At 42.8% G+C, this 20049-nt stretch overlaps 1 protein-coding gene across 5 annotated transcripts in view; it reads right to left on the bottom strand.

Annotated features, from left to right (window-relative positions):
* ELMO1 (engulfment and cell motility 1) overlaps positions 1 to 20049 on the bottom strand; it is a 497188-nt gene that overhangs the window by 246452 nt on the left and 230687 nt on the right. For all 5 annotated transcript variants that reach the window (XM_058677989.1, XM_058677988.1, XM_058677992.1 and 2 more), the window contains one exon: positions 3505 to 3609. In XM_058677989.1, the coding sequence (XP_058533972.1) occupies positions 3505 to 3609 (105 nt within the window). The remainder of the gene's footprint in view (positions 1 to 3504; positions 3610 to 20049) is intronic.

Below are 20049 nucleotides of genomic sequence, written 5' to 3'. Positions count from 1 at the left end.
TATATGTGTGTGCATGAAGGTGTGTGTACATGAAGAGGTGTGTGTGCACATGAACAAAGTGTGCATGTGTGAACAATGTGTGTGTGCATGAATGGTGCATGTATGCATGAAGGTGTGTGTGTGCATGAAGGTATGTGTGCACATGAACAAGTGTGTATGTGTGAACAATGTGTGTACTTTCATGAGTAATGCATGTATGTATGAAGGTGTGTGTGTGCATGAGTGATGCATGTGTGCATGAAGGTGTGTGTGCATGAAGGTGTGTGTGCTTGAAGGTGTGTGTGTGCTTGAAGGTGTGTGTGTTCAAAGAAGGTATGTGTGTGTGCATGAAGGGGTATGTGTGTGCATGAAGGTGTGTGTGTATGTGTGCATGAAGGTATATATGTGTGCAAGAAGGTATGTGTGTGTGCATGAAGGGGTGTGTGTGTACATGAGGTATGTGAGTGCATGAAGGTGCATGTGTGTGCACAGGAACAAAGTGTGCATGCGTGAACAATGTGTGTGTGCATGAGTGATGCATGTGTGCATGAAGGGGTGTGTGCATGAAGGTGTGTGTGTGCTTGAAGGTGTGTGTGTGCATGAAGGGGTGTGTGTGTACATGAAGGTATGTGTGTGCATGAAGGTGCATGTGTGTGCACAGGAACAAAGTGTGCATGTGTGAATAATGCATGTGTGCATGGAGATGAGCATATGTATGAATGTGTGTATTCATGAACAATGTCTGCTTATGAAGGATTGTGCATGAAGGTGTGTATGTGCATGCATATGTATACATGTTTGAATGTGTGTGTTCATGAACAATGTGTGAATGGCTGTGTGTGTCTGAAGATATGTGTGTGTGAGGTGTGTGTTGATGAACAATGTGTGCGTGCATGAAGCTGTGTGGGGGTATCTCAACTGTCAACCTCAATTGTAAAACTGCCTGGCATAGAAAGGGAGATTATATTCAGGCACAGAACAGGGCATTTACCAAATGAAAAATATCAATAATAAATGAGTAACTGCAATCATACAGGATATTAAACTTGTAAAAAAGGGAGCAGTTTCCACGATGTAAACTTTAAACAATGAACCTTGCTTAATGTTTCAGAAGAAACTAGTAAGCTCACAGATAAAAAGGATCAGCTGGGGCTGGCATTGTGGCACATCAGGTTTGACTATGACCCACTGGTTTGAGTTCCAGCTGTTCCCCTCTGATCCAACCCCCTGCTCACATGCCTAGCAATCAGTGAAGGTTGGTCCAAGTTGTTGGGTCCCTGCCACCCACATGAAACACCTGGATAAATTTCTTGGTTTGGGTCTGGCTGAGCCCTGGTCATTGCAGTCTTTTTGGAGAATGAACCAAAAGATGGTGGAAGATCTCTTCTCTAGATCTTTCTCAATAACTCTACCAGTCAAACAGACAGATCCCTTTAAAAACGTGACTGACTACTGCTCCGGAATCACCACTACCACAATTCCTGCAATATCCCCGAGATGTCTCTTGTCATAGTAACCACAACACTTTCTCGCATGAAACTTCAGACTTTGTATATGATCAATTAAACCTGTTCATTCATGCAAAAGGTTCAACTGCACATTGAGTAGTGAGTGTCTATAGGTCAAAAGGAACGCACAAAACATCAGAGAAAGGATTTTTTGGAGAAAACAGGACCTGTGAGAAACACTAACCAACAAAGCAGCATGCATATGGACAAAGACTACCACACGTGGCTTTACAAACAAACTCTTCTTTTAAATCCTTTATCAGTTATAAGGCTCTATCACGTCACCAGGATATTAATTTCACTAATAACAATTTACGAAATGTACTGAGGGCAGTAAGCTTAAAACATTAAATTATGTTTCAGGTAACATATGCTTCTTATACAATTAGCAGCATGTTCAGCACAATAAGTCCTAATTTTAGAAACACTCATCTGCACACATTCATCAGTTCATGGTAAATTCAATTACTACTTGGCTTCTTCTTTTCATACGCAGTTCTCCAAGGATCTACAAAATATTAATTTATGAACTAGGAAATAAGATTACATTCCTAGAAGATGTTTGTGCAGTAAGCATATACATCAAATCAAAGTGTTACGAAACAATTTTTCTTATAACGGACTACATTTCCAACCAAGCTCTTGATTCCAAACCTTTCACAGATGTAGCCATCAAATTCTCCAAGTAAAGAAATTACAAACAATACTTCAGAGGAGATGAAAGTTTCTCAAACCGTTTACACAGAAAAACACATTTGAAGTCTATTACCTACAGAGAGCTCAGAAACCTGACATGGCTTATATATGGTTGGGGTGGGAGGTGGACACACATAGCTGAATGAGACCATGCAGCACTGTGCAGACTGCTCTGCGTTAAAGCTAGGTCAGCCGATTCCAACTGGACAAGTTGACAATCAAAGAAATGCATCCACACATTTCCCAGTGCGTCCTGAGAGAATACTGTGCAGTCGAGAGCCCTCAAGTCTCCCTCATTTTGGGGAGAAACTTCAGGCCAGACAAAATGAACTGGCCACATTTATGTCACTTGATAATAATGACACTGTCCGGCCACAAACCCAGGTCTTTAAAGAATGAGCAATGCTGAGAGTCCAGCAGACAAAGAGAGACAAAGATGCTCTACTTTCATTTTAAGTTCAGGCTTGCTCTTCCTGCCTTAGGTCATTTGTCCCTCAAACACTTCCTAAGCTTCAACCTAGTCATCATGTTAACAGCTCACCCATTCTCTCACCCCACTGCCACCTCTACCCTCTCACTAACGCCCTTCCAGCCTCAATCACGGATCTGGGCTCAGGGGAGAAGAGTCAGCACTGGCAAAGCAGCTCTAATGGGCAAGCTTGCCACACCCCTGTCATCTTGGTCCCTAACACTCACATTTTGGTTTCTTCACACCAGCAGCGCTGCAACCGCAGGTGTCATGTTCTATCTCCAAGATGGAGAGAGGCTTCCATCCCCGAACAACTCATCAATTCATTTAAGTAACTGGGGTTTGGCTGGTTATAAAATGTGAGAAAGTATTTTCCTTCCTCCTCATTCCTCCTGTCTTTGTTTGTTTGTTTGTTTTTATTACTGTATTTCCAGAATTAGATGAGACAGAAATAGTATACAAGACAGAATCCGGGATCTTATTCTTACTTTGAGGATATACAAGACAGAATCCGGGATCTTATTCTTACTTTGAGGGTAAGTTTAAAGAGGCTTATACTACATTGAAGTTTGGGAAAATATTGGGTGGATGGTTCATTCCTACCCCTTCCTTAAGAGTTTCATCATAATTTAGTATTGAACTGTAAAAATGGTTTTCCAGCATTTACTGTATTTTTCTTAAAGTCACACGGAAAAAATGAAGTTAAAAATCCCTATCTTATTCATATGAATTGATTTCAGTAAATTAATAATTTATGCTTTCACTGTACTGATTGATGAAACCCCTAACCATAGTCACTTGTATAAGGCTGAAGCCTGCAATATGGAAAAAAAGAAAGGCCCGGCTGCTTACCCGGATGTAAGCATCTTGGTGGTGCTTCGCAAAGTACAGCATGTTGTCCAGAGCCAGCATTCCAGGAGGAGTCTGGGTGAAGTCCATAGCCGGGTTGACATGATTCTGTGATGAAAGCAAACGTTTGACAAGGTTAAGTGTTCAGCAGACACCACCAGACAGCAAGCTCTTGGCTTCCTTACAGAATCACAAGGCAAGTTGTGATTAGTCAGACAGAACCTACCAGGGCTGGGACAGAAACTTCATTTTATAGCTCCCAGGTTCAGCAAACCCAGCTTTTAGACCTGGGATTGAGAAATCTACCTAGAGATCAAAACATAGGATTATTCTTAAATGTGTGATGACACAAAAATTATAATTTTGGTGACTGTGCTAAATAACATTTGGGAAGAAAGATCTGGGATGGAGTCACACCTGCACCATGTAAGACAGAAGCTGGCTCCAAGAAAGCCACTATGTGTCCACATCAACTCCATCATCCTTATGCATGAGGTTAAGTTTGGCCAGGCTTGCCAACAGGGGTCCATAATCCATAGCCCTCCCCACCACCCTTGGCCAACCCCACCAGCAGACACCACATCGGGCAGCTGTTTCCAGATCCTATCATCTGCCTGCTCTCAGGATGGTCACTAGCCTTACGGTCAACCACCCAGCACAGAACACCCAGACAATGAAATACAGTTGCAAATACACCTAACAGGGAGCAGCCCCCATTGATACAAACTCCTCATATGCCTGAGATGTCCCAGTAAATGCCAGGAGAACAGCAGCGGAAATCAATATGTCCATAGTCAGAAACAGAGAGAAGCATATCCCCACACACGCATTACAGGAACGGTCTCACAGCAGAATGACAGACAAGCCCCTACACTGTTAGGAGACACCTCAATGGCAGTATGATGAATATCTCAGGGTACTTGAAATATACCTATTGAAAGATTGGAGGGGAGAACAACGGGGGTGGGGAAACCCCAATGCCTGTTAAACTGTGTCATAAAAAACGAATTAAAAAAAAAAGTCAAAGCAGAAATCACTCTCCACTATTAATCACCACAAATACAAATGGGGGTAACTCAAAGGAAGACACTATTTTTCTTAAACACATGAAAAAAATGTTAAAGATAGCTTGCTATTGGCCTATGGAAGCAAAACTGACAGTTCTGTGTTGACTTTTATACCCAGCTCCTTTACTGAATTCCGCTTTTAGCTCTTAGTATTGATTCAGTAGCATCCTTGAAGTTTTTGTATGTTGAAGCTAATGAGCCTCCAATCTGAATGCCCTTGAAGTCCCGGACTTCCAGGACAACGCTGGACAGAAAGGATGTTAGTGGACATTCTTAATGGCTGGAAAAGGCAAGTGAACGCATTCTCTAATTAGTTACATCTAACCACTGTGCATACATTTTCCAAAATAACACGTGGCATAAACAAAAAATAAAATTGCAGGACGCTATTTGTTGACATAAAAATGTTTAATGAAAATGTTTAAAAACAGTGAAGGAAAGCTGCTTTTTGATACGGATGATTTGCAGGCAGTGACACACTTCCATTTTGACCTTGAGTTTTTTTATTACAGCCAAAATTTCTGTTTTGGGGGAATTTTTGGTTAATGTTCTTTTTTCCCCAAAAATCTGGTACAGGAAGGCCTCTTTGGATACCTGTTCAAGGTCTGAACAGCCAACACTCTTCTACATTATTCAAGGAGACATCTAAACTGTCTCTCCCACGAGGATGCGAGAGGTTGTTTATGAACTAATGAACAATCTTTAAAATCATGAGAACCGGCTGCCTGCTCACTGCAGTTCTGCTGATGAGGACATCTTTGCCCGTATTTCTTGGATAGGTTGTGCCACCATGATTTTGAATATTTTACTTAGCACTTTATTCTGATTCATTTACTAAAATGCTGGTAAGTTTTAAAATATCAAAGTGCTATATCTCTTGGGAAGGAATACATATAGAATAAAGATGAGTTGGCAAAAAATAAAAATCATTCAGTATGCCCAATGCAGTGAGATTATCTTGATAGTCATTGGGGTAGGGAGATCCAAAATCAGAATGTTGGACAAAGATGAAGAGAGATTCAGTCTAAAACATACTTTGTCAATAAAAAATACATAATAATTTATTTAACAAAGAAAAGTGGAATTGCCTCTGCATTATACATGAATTGATTGCTTTGATTGTGACCATTTTCAGAAACCTAAGTAGCAGGAAGAGTTATTATCTGCTGAGGACTTTCTATGTGCTACCTTGTACCTTGTAGCTCGGTGTCATAGCTGGTGTAGTAAAAGTAGGTACTGTTATCACCCCTGTTTCCTGGGTGAGGAAGCTGCTTGGACGAATTCAAGACCTTGTCCAGGGGTTTACAATTTTTTTAAAAGCTTTACTTATTTTTATTGTAAAGTCAGATATATAGAGAGCAGGAGAGACAGAGAGAAGATCTCCCATCCAATGATTCACTCCCCAAGTGACCGCAATGGCTGGTGGTGCGCCGATCCTAAGCCAGGAGCCAGGAGCCCTCCCACGTGGTGTCCTACACGGGTAGCAGGGTCCCAAGGCTTTGGGTCGTCCTTGACTGCTTTCCCAGGCCACAAGCAGGGAGCTGGATGGGAAGCAGGGGCCTCTGGGATTAGACCCGGCACCTATATGGAATCCTGGTGCATGCAAGGCGAGAACTTTAGCCACTAGGCTACTGCGCTGGGCCCAGGAGTTTACAATTTGGCCTTGGAAGAGTGTCTTTTTTAACAATATGTCTCCACAATCTTGTGTCCCTACTTTTTCCTTGCTACTAGTACAGAAGTTGAATGCATTTATTTTGGTACTTGTTAGCATTTAGTCTTTATACACACTGCAAAAAGTGTATTTCAAAAAAAAAAAAGTAGGCTAATCAATATTGGCTGCCATGCAACACAGGCCAGCCAAAAAACTGAGCGAGTCCAACATAAAAGAGAAAAACATGTCACTGATTTCAGAACTATTTCTAGCATTGCTCCATGAGTCTATTCCAAAAATAAAACACACACAAAAAAGGAAATCAAGTGAGAACTATTTTCTTTGAATCTTAATTTCAATAGCCACTCCAAAGAGATGTTTTAATGAAGTTGACCAGAAAAAAAAAATCCCCATGGCTTAAAGGTCATCAGTCTTGTTAGAAGTCTGCGTTCAGATTTCCTTGAAAACTCCTTCATTCAGTCAGGCCCCTTCTCAGGCACACAGTACAACCATCAAATAGGATACAACTGACTTCAAAAGAGTCTCCTAGCTCCTTGCTAGCTTCAGGGATGGGTTCCATTCCCCTGTGGATGACCTACTCACATCCCCCGTACACTTCACATCATCTCTGTGTTACTTAGGATGCCTGATGCAATGTGAATGACATATAAATACCTACTACACAACAGTGTTCATAGAGTAATGGCAGGAAAAGTGTGGGTAATGTTCAGTGAAAGTGCAAATTTAAAAAAATACATTTTTGATCCATAACTGACTGTCTCTGAATGCAGAATCTGAAAGATACAGAGTCTAACCATCATTGATCTTCAGGGTTCCTTGAAAGAACCTTATCATTATTACCCAGCAACTTCAATAAAATAACGCATAATTACACAGTTTGCACAAAGTGTCTTCTACACGCCAGCTCTTCATCCTCCTTAAATCCCAGCAGGTGGATTCTACCATCATCTTCCTTTCACAGGAAGGAAACTGAGGCTCTGACGGTGTCCATTCCTTGCCAAAGTTCCAGAGCCAGGATGTGGCCAAGCCGGAATGTCAACTCAAAACATGGAATCTGAACTAGATTTCTGCAATGTCACCTTGCTGATCGATCTGGTGTCGCTGAAAATTTCACAATAACACCCAGGGCAGGTGCCCAGCTGGTCCTGTTCTCTCCACTCAACATCACATCACTGCCTCAGGCAGAACAGGCCTGCGAGCCACTCTCTTCCATAAAAGCTGCAATTTCTCCATCCCTCCTAGACACTGTAGTAGACCAGAGTCCCTCTCATGTTCAATAAACCATGTCCTAATTGCTTCCAACAAATAGGCTCTTACTAAACAAAAGCCAATTAGAAAATTGCCTTTGATTTTCAATGATCTGCCCTGAATTATTAAGCATCACTACATTTTAGATGAGAAAAACTGTAATTCAGGGTGAACTATGCTTTTCATTGTTTGCCCTCTCTTTTTTCTTTTCTTAGCTCTAGGTATCATTTACTTAGCCCTCTCTCCTGGAAACAATCATCTCTTTTTCGTTTTTAATAGCCAGTAAAATAAGTTTACAAGCAAGCACAAACTCTCATAACTAGGATTGAATTACAGGCTGACACATTTGCAAGCTTTCTGTACTGTGACAAAAATACTCTGAGAGCCTGGCAAGGCCATGAGCTCCCTGACTCCTTTCTTATTTATGAGATGCTCAGGGTATAGATTTATTTTCTTTTCCTGTTTCATGTTATTTTTTTCCACCTGTCTCGAAATGGAAGCTGCAGAGCTTTGATAAATAGATAGAAATTTCGCCTTGTTTCACTGCAGCGCCCATGCACCTCTGTACCTCCTTCTGAAGCATCATTCGTCAGTCCCTGTTGAAGAGCTTCTGGGTGAATCACAGCAGACAGCTCGTGGCCCCTGGAGGAAGGAGTAGTTGGCTTCTTCCCTCCCCACCCATCAGAGTCTACTACTCTGGGAACATGGTGCCACAACCAGCTGAACGGACCATGAGTTGTTTCACAGCAAGGAGCCCTGTGTGCAGTCCGGGAGGTTAGCTGCTGGAATTCAGGTTCTCAAGTGAAACAGCTCGATCACACATCCAAGAGACAGTCTCAAACTCCAAGACACAAAAATCCCACAACTCGTTCCATAGCCACCAGAGAACAGGAGTGGATCTTAAATCCAAGCCAGGCACTTTAAATGGTATAAATGGAGCAGCATCTGGATCTTGAGGAGGGTTTGTGAGAGCACCTACTCCTGGTGCTGTCCACTGATGGTTAAAACAGCTCATCACAAACAACAGAGGCAACAGCAGGGGAAGATCCAGAAACCAGACCCACCAATGCCCCGAATGCCACGTAGCTTTGGCTGCAACACACTTTAACAGACTGGTTCAAATGCACTTAGATCTGCTAACTGCTAACCTGCCCTTGCCCAGGCCTCTCATCAATGAGACAAACCTCTTTCTTCAGCTTTTCACTTTTCTTCTTATTGTTCAAGTTTCGAAATAAAATCATACATACTCTAGCCCCTCCGTGGGAAACCATCATCTACCAAGATTTTCTACTTGTGAATGTTTCTTGACTAGGGAAATAGCACTGGCATTTGCCTGAACAATTTCTAAATGATCTGTGTTTTTCAATTACCAATGCCATGCTACTTCTTCATTAGTGTGGATAATAAAGAGATGATTACAATAATGCCTGCCAGATGGCATTCCATGGGGAAAGCCTTCGAGGATTCAGGAGTTAATATTTGTGCTATATGACTGCCTATATTTGCTGAACAAATATAGCATTCAAAGCAACCTTTAAAACAAAGCACACTCCGTGAATATTAATTTAATCTGTGAAAAACGTCTCAAGTATACTCCTTGAAGCTGGTAGTTTAAGGTCAAGTTCTTCATGGGAAAAGATTGGAGTGACCTGGGAGTGCTATCAAGTAACACACACACTTCCGCTCCTCACCTTCCTCTTCCCGAGAATAAATCAGTGCCCCAGTTCTTCCCAAGCCCCCCTTGAGGAGCAGTTCTCCACCTTGGGTGCCCCTCAAAAATCTCCCTTTAACATTCCAGGAATCTGTAATCTACTCCAGATCAGTTCAGGAGAAATTTGGTAGATGAGAACCAAGTGACTGGATTTTTAAAATTTTCCAGATAATTCTAATGTCCAGACAAGGCTGAGTGCAATTTGCCAAAGCAGGGTTTTCTCAAACTTGGAGCAACACCAGGATCTCCCAGAGAACACCTATTAAGACCCAGCTGGAGTTTCTGGTTCAGTGGGTCTTGGGTGGGATGGAAGAACTGGCATTACATAAGGTCCCAGGCACTACTGGCAGTCTTTGGGCCATAACCTGAGAATTGCTGAGCCAAGGCACAGTGATCAAAAACACAGCTCAGGGCATCTACATCCACCAGCTGACAGTTAGAACCTTATGCCCCGTGCCAGGCACTGGCCTAGGCAGTGGCTTTTATTGGAATGTTAAAGCTGTTTTTAAGGAGGACTCACATTCTTGGAACTGACACAGAACCATCACTCTCACACTTTTGTATAAAGAGATTCTTGGAAACTCCGGACTTTGGAACTCACAACACAGACCATGTCACCAAGATTCTAGAAGTAGGAATCTTCAGATTCTCACATTGGTCTCTTTCCATTAAATTCAACAAAGTTATTAAAGGGTATTTGGAGGCCAGGATCCTGGGTCCAGTTAGCAAGAAGGAATTTAATTAGGAAAATGCAAGTTCTATGAAAATATTCTCAGAAATATAGGCATAAGCCTTCAGAATATGGCATCTCTGGCTTATGAATAATTAATGAGAGCACAACTTGTCATCATTAAAATTTGATTCTTTGAGGCAAAGCACAAAGGTTTCTCAAAAAATAAACTCACAGGAAGGTGGTAGGAACCCAGGCCAATAGATTTTATGCCACTTGGTGACCTAGTACATCACCCTCTGGGCTGCAAGTTCTCTTCCTTGACATCCTTAACAATGCTATCTCCCATCTTCAACCTAAACTCCATTTCTCCTAATTTGACATTTCCACACTCATCTTTCAGGTAGTACCTCTGGTCCGTTTGAGTTTGGAGACCACCTCCAACTACTCAACATTAAGGGAAGCCCCTCCCCTGGAATATTCTGCAACAACTCCCAGGAAAGTCGTGAGTCTTCACTTCATGAAGACATGGAGTTGTCAATGTGTTCAAGAGGAGTAAATGTCATGCAGCACCTGGACACCTCAGACTTGCTGGCCTTCCTGGGCAGACGCACAGTGAGAGAGTCAGAGAAGGTCCCAGGGCCCCAGACTGGAGCAAGGCTGCACGTGCACAGAGAGCCCAATGCTAAGGGCCACCAGACAAGCCAGCTCCTGACACACGGGAAGTCATGCACCACGGGATGGTCAGAAATACCCCAACATGCAGGAGACCAGAAAAGACAGCAGAAAAGCTTCGGAGGTTTAACCCAGAGAAAAACGAAAGGTGTGTGTGGTGTGGGAGTGGGGGTTTCATGGGGTAATGGGTCCGACTGCTAACCTCCTGTAGATCTTTCATGGTGTGGTTTACATCAGTTGGTGTAACTCCAGAGAGAGTTCCTGCCCTCAGGAACACTGAAGCAGAGACTGGAGGCACAGCAGGGGCAACGTGCAGAGAATGCAGAGGCAGAGGACTGGAAACAGTGACCTCCAACACCTGGTGAGACAGACCATTCTTTGGTGCATCCGTAACGCTGAAAGTCTACTACTGGGTCACCGTGTGAAACAGATGGCATACTTCTTATTCAGATGTGAATTTAACACAGATGCAGAACCTGTCTCCAAGGAACTTCCATTTCAGAAGCCAGTTAATTACGAGTCTTAACCATACAGCTTGGAAGGGTAAGATTGTGAGTACACAAACACACACATACATATTCCACACTCTTAAATGGACTTCCATGCACAAACGATGCAAGTTCTCACACCAAAAATTCTGAATTTAAGGCAGCCTTCCTTTGCTAAAAAGTCCTTTCAGAAATTGTTTGAAGTCCAGGATTATACATCACTGTGTCTACAGTTTACACACAAAAAAGGGGTGATACAGGCCTGGCACGGTAGCCTAGTGGCTCAAGTGCTTGCCTTGCATGCGCCAGGATCCAACATGGGTGCCGGGGTTCATGTCCTAGTTGCTCCACTTCCTACCCAGCTCCCTGCTTGTGGCCTGGGAAAGCGGTCAAGGATGGCCCAAAGCCTTAGGATCCCGTACCCATGATGGGCGACCTGGAAGAAGCTTCTGTTCCTAGCTTCAGATCAGCTCAGCTCTGAGCTTTGCAGCAACTTGGGGAGTGACCCGGCAGACAGATGATCTTTCTCTATATTTATTTCCTTGTAGATCTACCTTTCAAAAAAAAAACACCAAATTTTTAAAAAAAAAGGGAGGGGGGAGATGCCGTATTTAAAAAGTTATGAATGAAACTTAGTTACTGAATAAAAACCGAGTTACTGAATAGACTCAATCACAGTTTATTTGATGCGTTGATTCAACAATCAATACAAAGGATTATCATAAAAAATCAACTTAAAATGCCTTGGGAATAAATTTTCTTTAAAATAAAGCTGGCTGTGACTTTTTAAAAAAGTCTTTGTCACTAATAAAATTATACTGCCAAAGTTTATAAAGCTATCTGTAATCTTCCTGCTGGGCTGGTCACGGGGAGGGATGCTGGACAATCTGAGGTCTGTGGCACATGCTGATTGCCACCTTAATTTCTCTTCCCTTATCCCCAAGCTCCTTTTTGCAACACCCTTTAGGGATCCCCTTTTCCCTCACTTCTTGTCAACTCAAACCAAGGCGTGAAACAGCTCCAGTCACGTACAGTGCGTTTTTCCACCTCTTTCTCCTCCTTTTTTTTTTTTAATCAAGCACCCACAGGGAGAACACTGGCTATACTGACAGCAGAAGCAAGACACCTGTGTCCCCATCACTCCACAGGTGGCCTCGCAATTCCACCAGGCCACCCATTCCCTGGGGCCCAACACAGCTGTCCGGCAGCCTTTGCAAAGGCACAAGTCCCAGCATGTGAGACACGACCTCTTGTCCACAGAAGAGCTGGGAGCCCAGCAAGCTACAGCCACCAGAAGTGGACTCCCAGGAGCCCACACAGAGGTATGCACCTGCGTGCTACAGCCCAGCTTCCTCCAGCCCCTGATGAGGTGTGGCCCTAGTATCGGGCTGCAGGATGGGGAGCAATTGCAGAACCAGGCTGTTGATGGTTCTCTATGTATTTTTCAGGGTTTTATTCATAAAAGCAGAAAGGCTCTATGATTAGGACAGGGATAACAACTTCAAACACAGCACAGAAATTAACACATACTCAGGCTCTTCGATATCTTCATGCAAGATAAAATGGAAGATAAGCTTATGTTGGTGCAAAAAAACAAATCCATTCTTAAAACATTCCTTCAAAACATTTATAGGATATCCATATTAGACATAGAAAAACAGCTAGGCACAGATTTCAGGTGTTTTTTTGTTTTTTTTTTTACCAAAATAAAATTGTCTTTCATTCCATTTCCCACAACCAGTTTTAAGGACACTTGAATCTAGCAAAGAATGGGTGCCAAGAACTGTTTTAAGCCCAAGGTGGGTACACTACAGCCCAGTGGCCACATGGGTACATCACTTGATTTTTGTCTCAACTTGTTTTTCCTTTAGATTTTTAATTAGTTTCTCTACAACAAAAGAAGCAGCTGTGATGTGAAAATTACCTGAAATTCAAATGTCAGTGCCCATCAGGCAAGTTTTAGGAGCAGTCAGCAACATTCTTGTTTGTACTCGCTTGGGATGTGATCGGAGGCGGCTGCACTCTAAGAAGCAGCATCAAAATGGAGCCGAGACCTTCCAGGGCTCCCCACACCAGACAGGAAACATCTGCCCATCTCTGCTCCACGGCTTCAGCCTTCCGTGATCCCTGGAGTGCAGCTCTCCTTCATCCAAAGTTAAAAACCTCAGCTAACAAGAAAATGCAATTGTTTGGCTTCAGAGACAACAGTGGGTAACCCTTCATAAATCTTCCATGTTTTATTCCCTTTGATAAACAGTGCAAGGACTGTACAGATCACCAAATGATGAACTGAACCAATTCTGCATCCTGCAAATGCTGTGCTGAAAGTGCGCTGTCGCCTTAGCTCACGACCATGGCCTCCCTGCCCTGCTGCCTGCTGTCCCAGTGACTCAATGACAAGTTTTGGCCTCTCCTCTCCTACTGTTGATGGACAAAACTCACATGGGACCTTGACAAATTGAGACACAAACATCGACTTGCTATTCTGATGTTTTAGGAAAGTAAGTTATGGCTGGCAGACATTCTTCTCTGTCCTTCAATGCAGCATTAGTGGACGGTAAAGCCTGTCTTTCAAGTTTAGAGATGGTGATCTCTTTTCCACAACAAGCCAAGTATATAATTCTTATGCCCATTTGAAAGATTAACAAACCGAGGCACAGAATGATGAAGCATCTTGCTCACATACACACAAACCAGTGTGACTGGGAGTTGAACACCACAGTCCAGACTCCATGTCCTTAATTATTTCTCCTAAAAAGAAAATCTACTTGATGGAACACTGTCCATGTTTTAAAAACTGTCCACAGCGTACTTAAGGATAGAAGTATAAAATGGATGTCAGCTGTATTTCATAACATTATTAATGCATATTCTTGTCACTGTCTTTTACAGAGAATACTCTGTGTATTCTCATTGCACAAAGCAAACAAGGGAACTCAAGTGGTTCATGAAAAAAAATGGAATCAAAAGATAAGCTTATTTGGTGCAAAAAAATTGAAATCCAGGCAGCTTTTTTTTTTTTAAATAATACTCTTTTCTCATGAACTCTTTGAAACTCCACGTATGGGTATTAGCAATATCAATACAAAGACATTATAATTTTTAAAACATGCACTTTACAAATGGAAGGAACTTCACTACAGTATTATTAATAATAATGACCTGTAGTGATGGGGAGATGGATAATTTTCTTCCCATCTGTCCATGTTTTTCTAATGAATATGCATTGATTTTCACATGTATTTGATTAGGGATATATCCCTTATTCTCAATACAGAAATAAATTCATTTGACAGAACATGAGAAATGTTTGAATTCTTATGGACCCTGCTCAGGTTTCCACTGCAGCCCTTAGTGCAAGTCAGTGTCTAGCTGAGCCTGAGGTCTAAATCCCAGGCACAAAGGCTCACAGTCCCCTGCCCAAGTAAGTCCTATGCATGCAGAGTGGGTGGCCTAGTTCCCACAGGCAGATGTTTCAGCAGGGGAGACCAGGAAGGGGTCCCATCTGACCCATCTCAGCTCCTAAGACCCCTTGGGCTTGGGTCATTCCCTGGTTTTTGCTCTCTTTCCTGCCTGGAGTCCAGCCCTCTGGATTTGAAATAATCTCTTTCCTTTATTCTGATCCTTTAAGCCAGCATCCCCTGGAGCCTGAACAGTCACAGCCCACTTGACAGTTTGTCAGGAAACTGAATATCCAGGGCTTCAACTCAGTTGTGTCACTTCACTGCTGACCGGGCAGTTCTGGGCAAACCCCATATGATTGTAAATAGTGATGACAGTTAGATGACAGGATATTCCTTCAAAGCCTGCTGATGTGCAAATGTTTAGAATTTAAGAAGCTTAGCAAGTTGAGCCACTGAACTGCTAATATCTGACCATTTCTGACCCAAAGAGATGACAGTTCGCATGGCTTAATCTAGTAAAAGTAAAGTTTAACACAGGTAATCATCTCCATGACCTTGAAATGACCTTGAGAGTTTCTGAAAGGAGAGGGTTTCTTGGAGGATATAATGAAAATAATCAATGCACAGAACCAGCCAGGAAGGAGGACTAAAAAGTCTACAGGGATCACCATGGGTGTCATTTGAAAATCAATGTTAGGGCCCAGCGGCGTGGCCTAGCGGCTGAAGTCCTTGCCTTGAATGCCCCGGGATCCCATATGGGCTCCGGTTCTAATCCCGGCAGCTCCACTTCCCATCCAGCTCCCTGCTTGTGGCCTGGGAAAGCAGTTGAGGACGGCCCAATGCATTGGGACCCTGTACCCGCGTGGGAGACCCGGAAGAGGTTCCAGGTTCCCGGCATTGGATCGGCGCACGTCGGCCGTTGCGGCTCACTTGGGGAGTGAAACATCAGATGGAAGATCTTCCTCTCTGTCTCTCCTCCTCTGTGTATATCTGGCTGTAATAAAATGAATAAATCTTTAAAAAAAAGAAAAGAAAAGAAAATCAATGTTATAATTAAAATATTAAATTAACTTTTCAAAAATGCATCCTATGAACCCTGCTATAATACTGAGCAAGAATTAGCCACAGTCTTTTGGCCTCGCTGGACAGGGTCAGCAGAAATGCAACATTCATTGCTTTGGTTCCATTTCAATCCACACCAATTTGTCAGTCTATGGACACAGTAACCGTGCCCTTCTCAGTCCTGCAATTCAGAATCCACTACCAACCAGAGAAGCAATAAGCCTTGTAAGAAGGTGAGAAGTACTGAAAATGTTAGGTAAATAGCATGGGAATGCCAAGCTGCCCCTAACCTTAGCAAACAGATTACAAAGCATTAAAAACTACCAGGCTTAAAAAAAATATACACAACTTTGGCTGTCCCTATGAATTGCATGTGGTCAAGGTGCCATGTGGTCTGGTCGGACCCTGGGCACTGCAGACAGCTTGTCTGATATCTGGCCAGTACAAATGAGATGCCTTTTCTGCAGCCTGAGGTCATCAAGCAAGGTCTATCAAGGTTCATGTCCTGGTTTCAAGGTGACTTGGCTCCAGAACCCAGTGGTGGGGGGAAGGGAACTAGGGGTGTGCCCTAGGTGAGGACTGACAGGGGAAAGTTGTTATAAAAGCTAGAACTGGGCCCAGCCATTCTCTCTGCTTTTTGCCTACTCCTGCCAACCTTCTTTTGCACATACTCATTCATCACAATCTACCAACCGCACCAAATAGTCAACGAAAGGGCCACCCAGCCTTGCATTTGAGCCTGCAAATCTATAGCTAAGTAAACCTCCCCTCGTAAAGTAAGTTGCATCCAGCACTTCACTGGAAAGATAAAATGCTAATACAGTCCCAAATGCCTACAGGAACTACACTAGCTCCTGCTCCTGCTGGCTCGGGAGTGGTCCTCTCCTAAGCAGCAGAAAAAGTAAGTTTTGTTCTTCCAGGTTTGTTATGGCACCCAGAGTAAGGTCAAGAGCGGTTGTTGCCAAAAATGCCAATGTGTGTAGGTTTGATAACACTTTCATAGTGCCTAGCCTACGTTTTCTCTCTATCCTGTGCTGGTATGCAAAAGAAAACTGAAATATGTTTTCAACAGTGAAGGAGGAAGCAAATATTAACGACAACCCTCAGAGATCAGCTTTCATGTTAGGTGTTGTGAAATCCAGTAGATGTCTCTGTTTTGCTTAGATAAGAAGTATTAATAAAAACATTTCAGTCTTCCATAAATGAATCTTTTCCTGGGCAGACCTGGTGCACATATGCGCAGTCATTGTAAACCCATATACTGACACAGAATCCTCCCTTGTCTACACGGGCACACTTTCCTCTCTGATTCTCCATTTTTCTAGTCAAAGATCATTTTTTCCCCCTTTGGCATATCCTGAAGCTAAGAAGCTTCTGTGGGCTTCTCACACTGTTAGAACACCAAGACCGAGGAAGAAGTGTGGTTTTGCTCATTCACAAAGGGCTCACTGGTCCACTGTAAAGCTGGCATGAGTAGTGCCTCTCTCCACAGGCAACAAGAAACACAGCAAAGAACAGCTCAGAGGAAGCATGGCTGGCCCCCTAAAGAACCTTGAGAAGCCCATCTTGGATGTTCCAGCACCAAGCAAATGCCTTACCTGGACCTCACCATGCTCACGTGGCCTTTACACGGTCCGGGGCCTGTAGGCCTCCTGCACACAAGAGTCTGGCCAATCACAGTGGACAGAAACAGTACACACAGGGGCAGCACTGAATTGTGGGAAGCAGTTATGAACAGAGACCGACCCAGGTTCCAGTCCAAACATCAATATCATTGGATGCTATTGCGATAGACTTTCACCTGCACAAACCAACTTCTTCAACTGAGGTGCTTATTAGCCCTCTCATGGTGCTAGCATGAAAGTTCAGTGAACTGATACCCACAAGAGGTCCCCAAGAGCACAGGTGAGCCCTGGGTAAATGACAATCATCAACCATGAATAGCTTTCAAACTCAATGTCCTCCATTCCATTTGGCTGCTGCTATTTTCTTGTGTGGAAATCATAGCTCTTAACTCTAGTTCCTGATTCCTCTCAAGACATCAACTGATCCCGAAGGCTAAGCCTTTGGATGCTGTTAATCTGAAGGCTGGTTGACCCTAGCAATCTGATTACAAGACAGCTGTATCTGTACAGACCCCTGGGTCTCACCAACATTGTACTGAAAGTGCCTCCTTCCTGACCTTGTTGGACCCCTGCTCATCTGCAGCATTCTGCCAGTGGGATCTGACAACCCATTAAAGAAACAAGGGTCCCTGGCCAAAGATCAGAGGGGTGTCCTACCTCCCTTGTCTACCCGCACTAAAGCATGGAAATTTCCAGTCTCCCATCACAATGCCACTGTGTTTTATTTACATGGGCTCCTGGTAAAGAAGCCTCAATAATGTCTCTTTTTCCACACATTTCTACATTCAGTACCATTTTCCTTGACTTCCAGGTGCTGTGTTACATAAGATAATGCAGCACTGAGTCTTCTCTCAATTCACAATAAGTAACCTCAAACTACTTAGGATATGAAATACCTTAATGACCACCTTAGAAAAACAGCTAAATACCCCAGATGGATGCAAGGATGAAACACAGTAATTTCTCCTCCATCGATTCTGTGTGTTTCATGAATCAGCATTTAGTGCAAACCTTTCTAAAGGACTTCCCATCAAGGCCCTTTAGAAAGCCTTCAAGGAAGCAATAAATCTGTTAAACATGATGCTGCCTTCCACATCATTCCAATGGAGGGATCATTTGTGAACAGGAAGGGGTGCTGACCAAAGAAAGGAAAGTAGACCAATAAGGGATAGGGAGAAAACGGAATTAATGAACGAGTAGATAACAAGAGGGATGGGGAAAAGCCTTAAGTAAGTTTAGGATTTGACTCACTCAATTTCTTGCCCAACAGACTCTGAGAAGACAATTCTGTTCTGTGTTTCTTGAGCCTCAAGAAGCAGGAAGAATCACATCAGACTTACCGACGGAGAAGGGGCATTTGCAAGGAGCCATCGCACATGGACCTGAAAGCTTGGAAGGTACCAACCAAGGTACTAAAACAGCAAACACAAACACCTACATGTCCCACAAGGAAGCTCTGTGCTGCCAGGCACGTCTGAAATGGCCTCATAATTCCATGTATGATTGAGTCTCTTCCATCCACTTTGCTCATCACCCTGGACACCTTGGATGAAGTCTAACTCCTGCCCTGCCCCAGCCATCCACTTCTGAAGCTGTACCATGCAAGAGGCCACACACTGAAGTTACTCTGAATCATGACCTAGGACGCTTGTCAGCCTATGAATATGTATCAGGACTGCTAACAAGCCTTCACTTGCGAGATTTAAAGTCTAGACAAAGTCAAATTTTCAACAAGTTAAAAACACTACTCATACAAATACAGAATAAACAAATGTCAAGATTTATTCGGCTCAATAATCAAGAACCCAGCAGGATGCCACGGGGCTGATTCAAGGTGTCTGAGGGAGACAGTGTTCATGGCATTTGCAGAAAGCAGTTTAGGAAAGGCTTGCTAGACCACCTAGAAAGCCTGGATGCCTGGCAGAGCACCACCACACATCAGGTGAACCTTTCTCCCAATCTACTCCCCATACACGTGCGGGAAAAATTTCCATATCAACATAAACCTACTGGTAACTAAGCTGTAATCAAAAGAGTAAACAATGAAATCACTGGACAATAAGATGCTGGACTCTATGTTTGGTATACGCTTGCAATGGGGGAATCTCAACTGAACTTGAGCTGTGGTTATGCAACTAGGTGGAGGAATCCACCATGGTGGGAGGGTTTGGGGAGGGGTGGGGAGAACCCAAGTATCTATGTAACTGTGTCACATAATACAATGTAATTACTGAAGTTAAATAATAAATAATTTAAAAAAATATTTAAAAAACAAAACAAAACAAAACAAAACAATGAAATCAAACACTAGAATGTTCTTCGGAAGAATTAAGTGATCTTCCTAAACATTAATGCAGCTTATTTTTTTAAAGCTATAGTACCACGTTGAAAGGATCTGTCATCCTACTCTTTTTCCTGTATTTCCAAATTCTAAATCATCTTTCTTCATTTATGGCCATCATGTTACCTATTCCAAAGAACAGGAAAAAATTAACTATGACCGGAACTACTTCGAGTTACAAATACTTCGTGGTTTCTGCCTCTTCCAACCAGATTAACCCTAAACCAGATTTTTAGATTTCTTATAGTAAACCTGTAAGACTCAACAAAGCAAAAACTTTAATCTGCTACTTAAATAACCAAAACTGAGTTTACTCAGATATTTGGAAAAAGAAATGTACTTTCACTATTTGTGAGAACTCCAGGGCAGGAAAGGCTCACATTTAACAATTTATGATATTTCTAAATCCCAGTGCTTTTTCTTTTGACCTGTAACTGATTCACAAATGCCACAAAAATCTACAATTTAGAGACACTATTGCTTAAATATGAAAAATTCTATCAATTTTATCTTTTAAGTTTGATTCATTTTTTGAAAGTGAGTGTGACAGGGAGAGAAAGACCTTTATCCTAAGCTTACTCCTCA

Source organism: Ochotona princeps, chromosome 20, assembly GCF_030435755.1.
Source record: "Ochotona princeps isolate mOchPri1 chromosome 20, mOchPri1.hap1, whole genome shotgun sequence".
Lineage (NCBI taxonomy): Eukaryota > Metazoa > Chordata > Mammalia > Lagomorpha > Ochotonidae > Ochotona > Ochotona princeps.
Note: the sequence above shows the minus strand (reverse complement) of the source record. Positions and strands in the feature narration are given on the sequence as shown.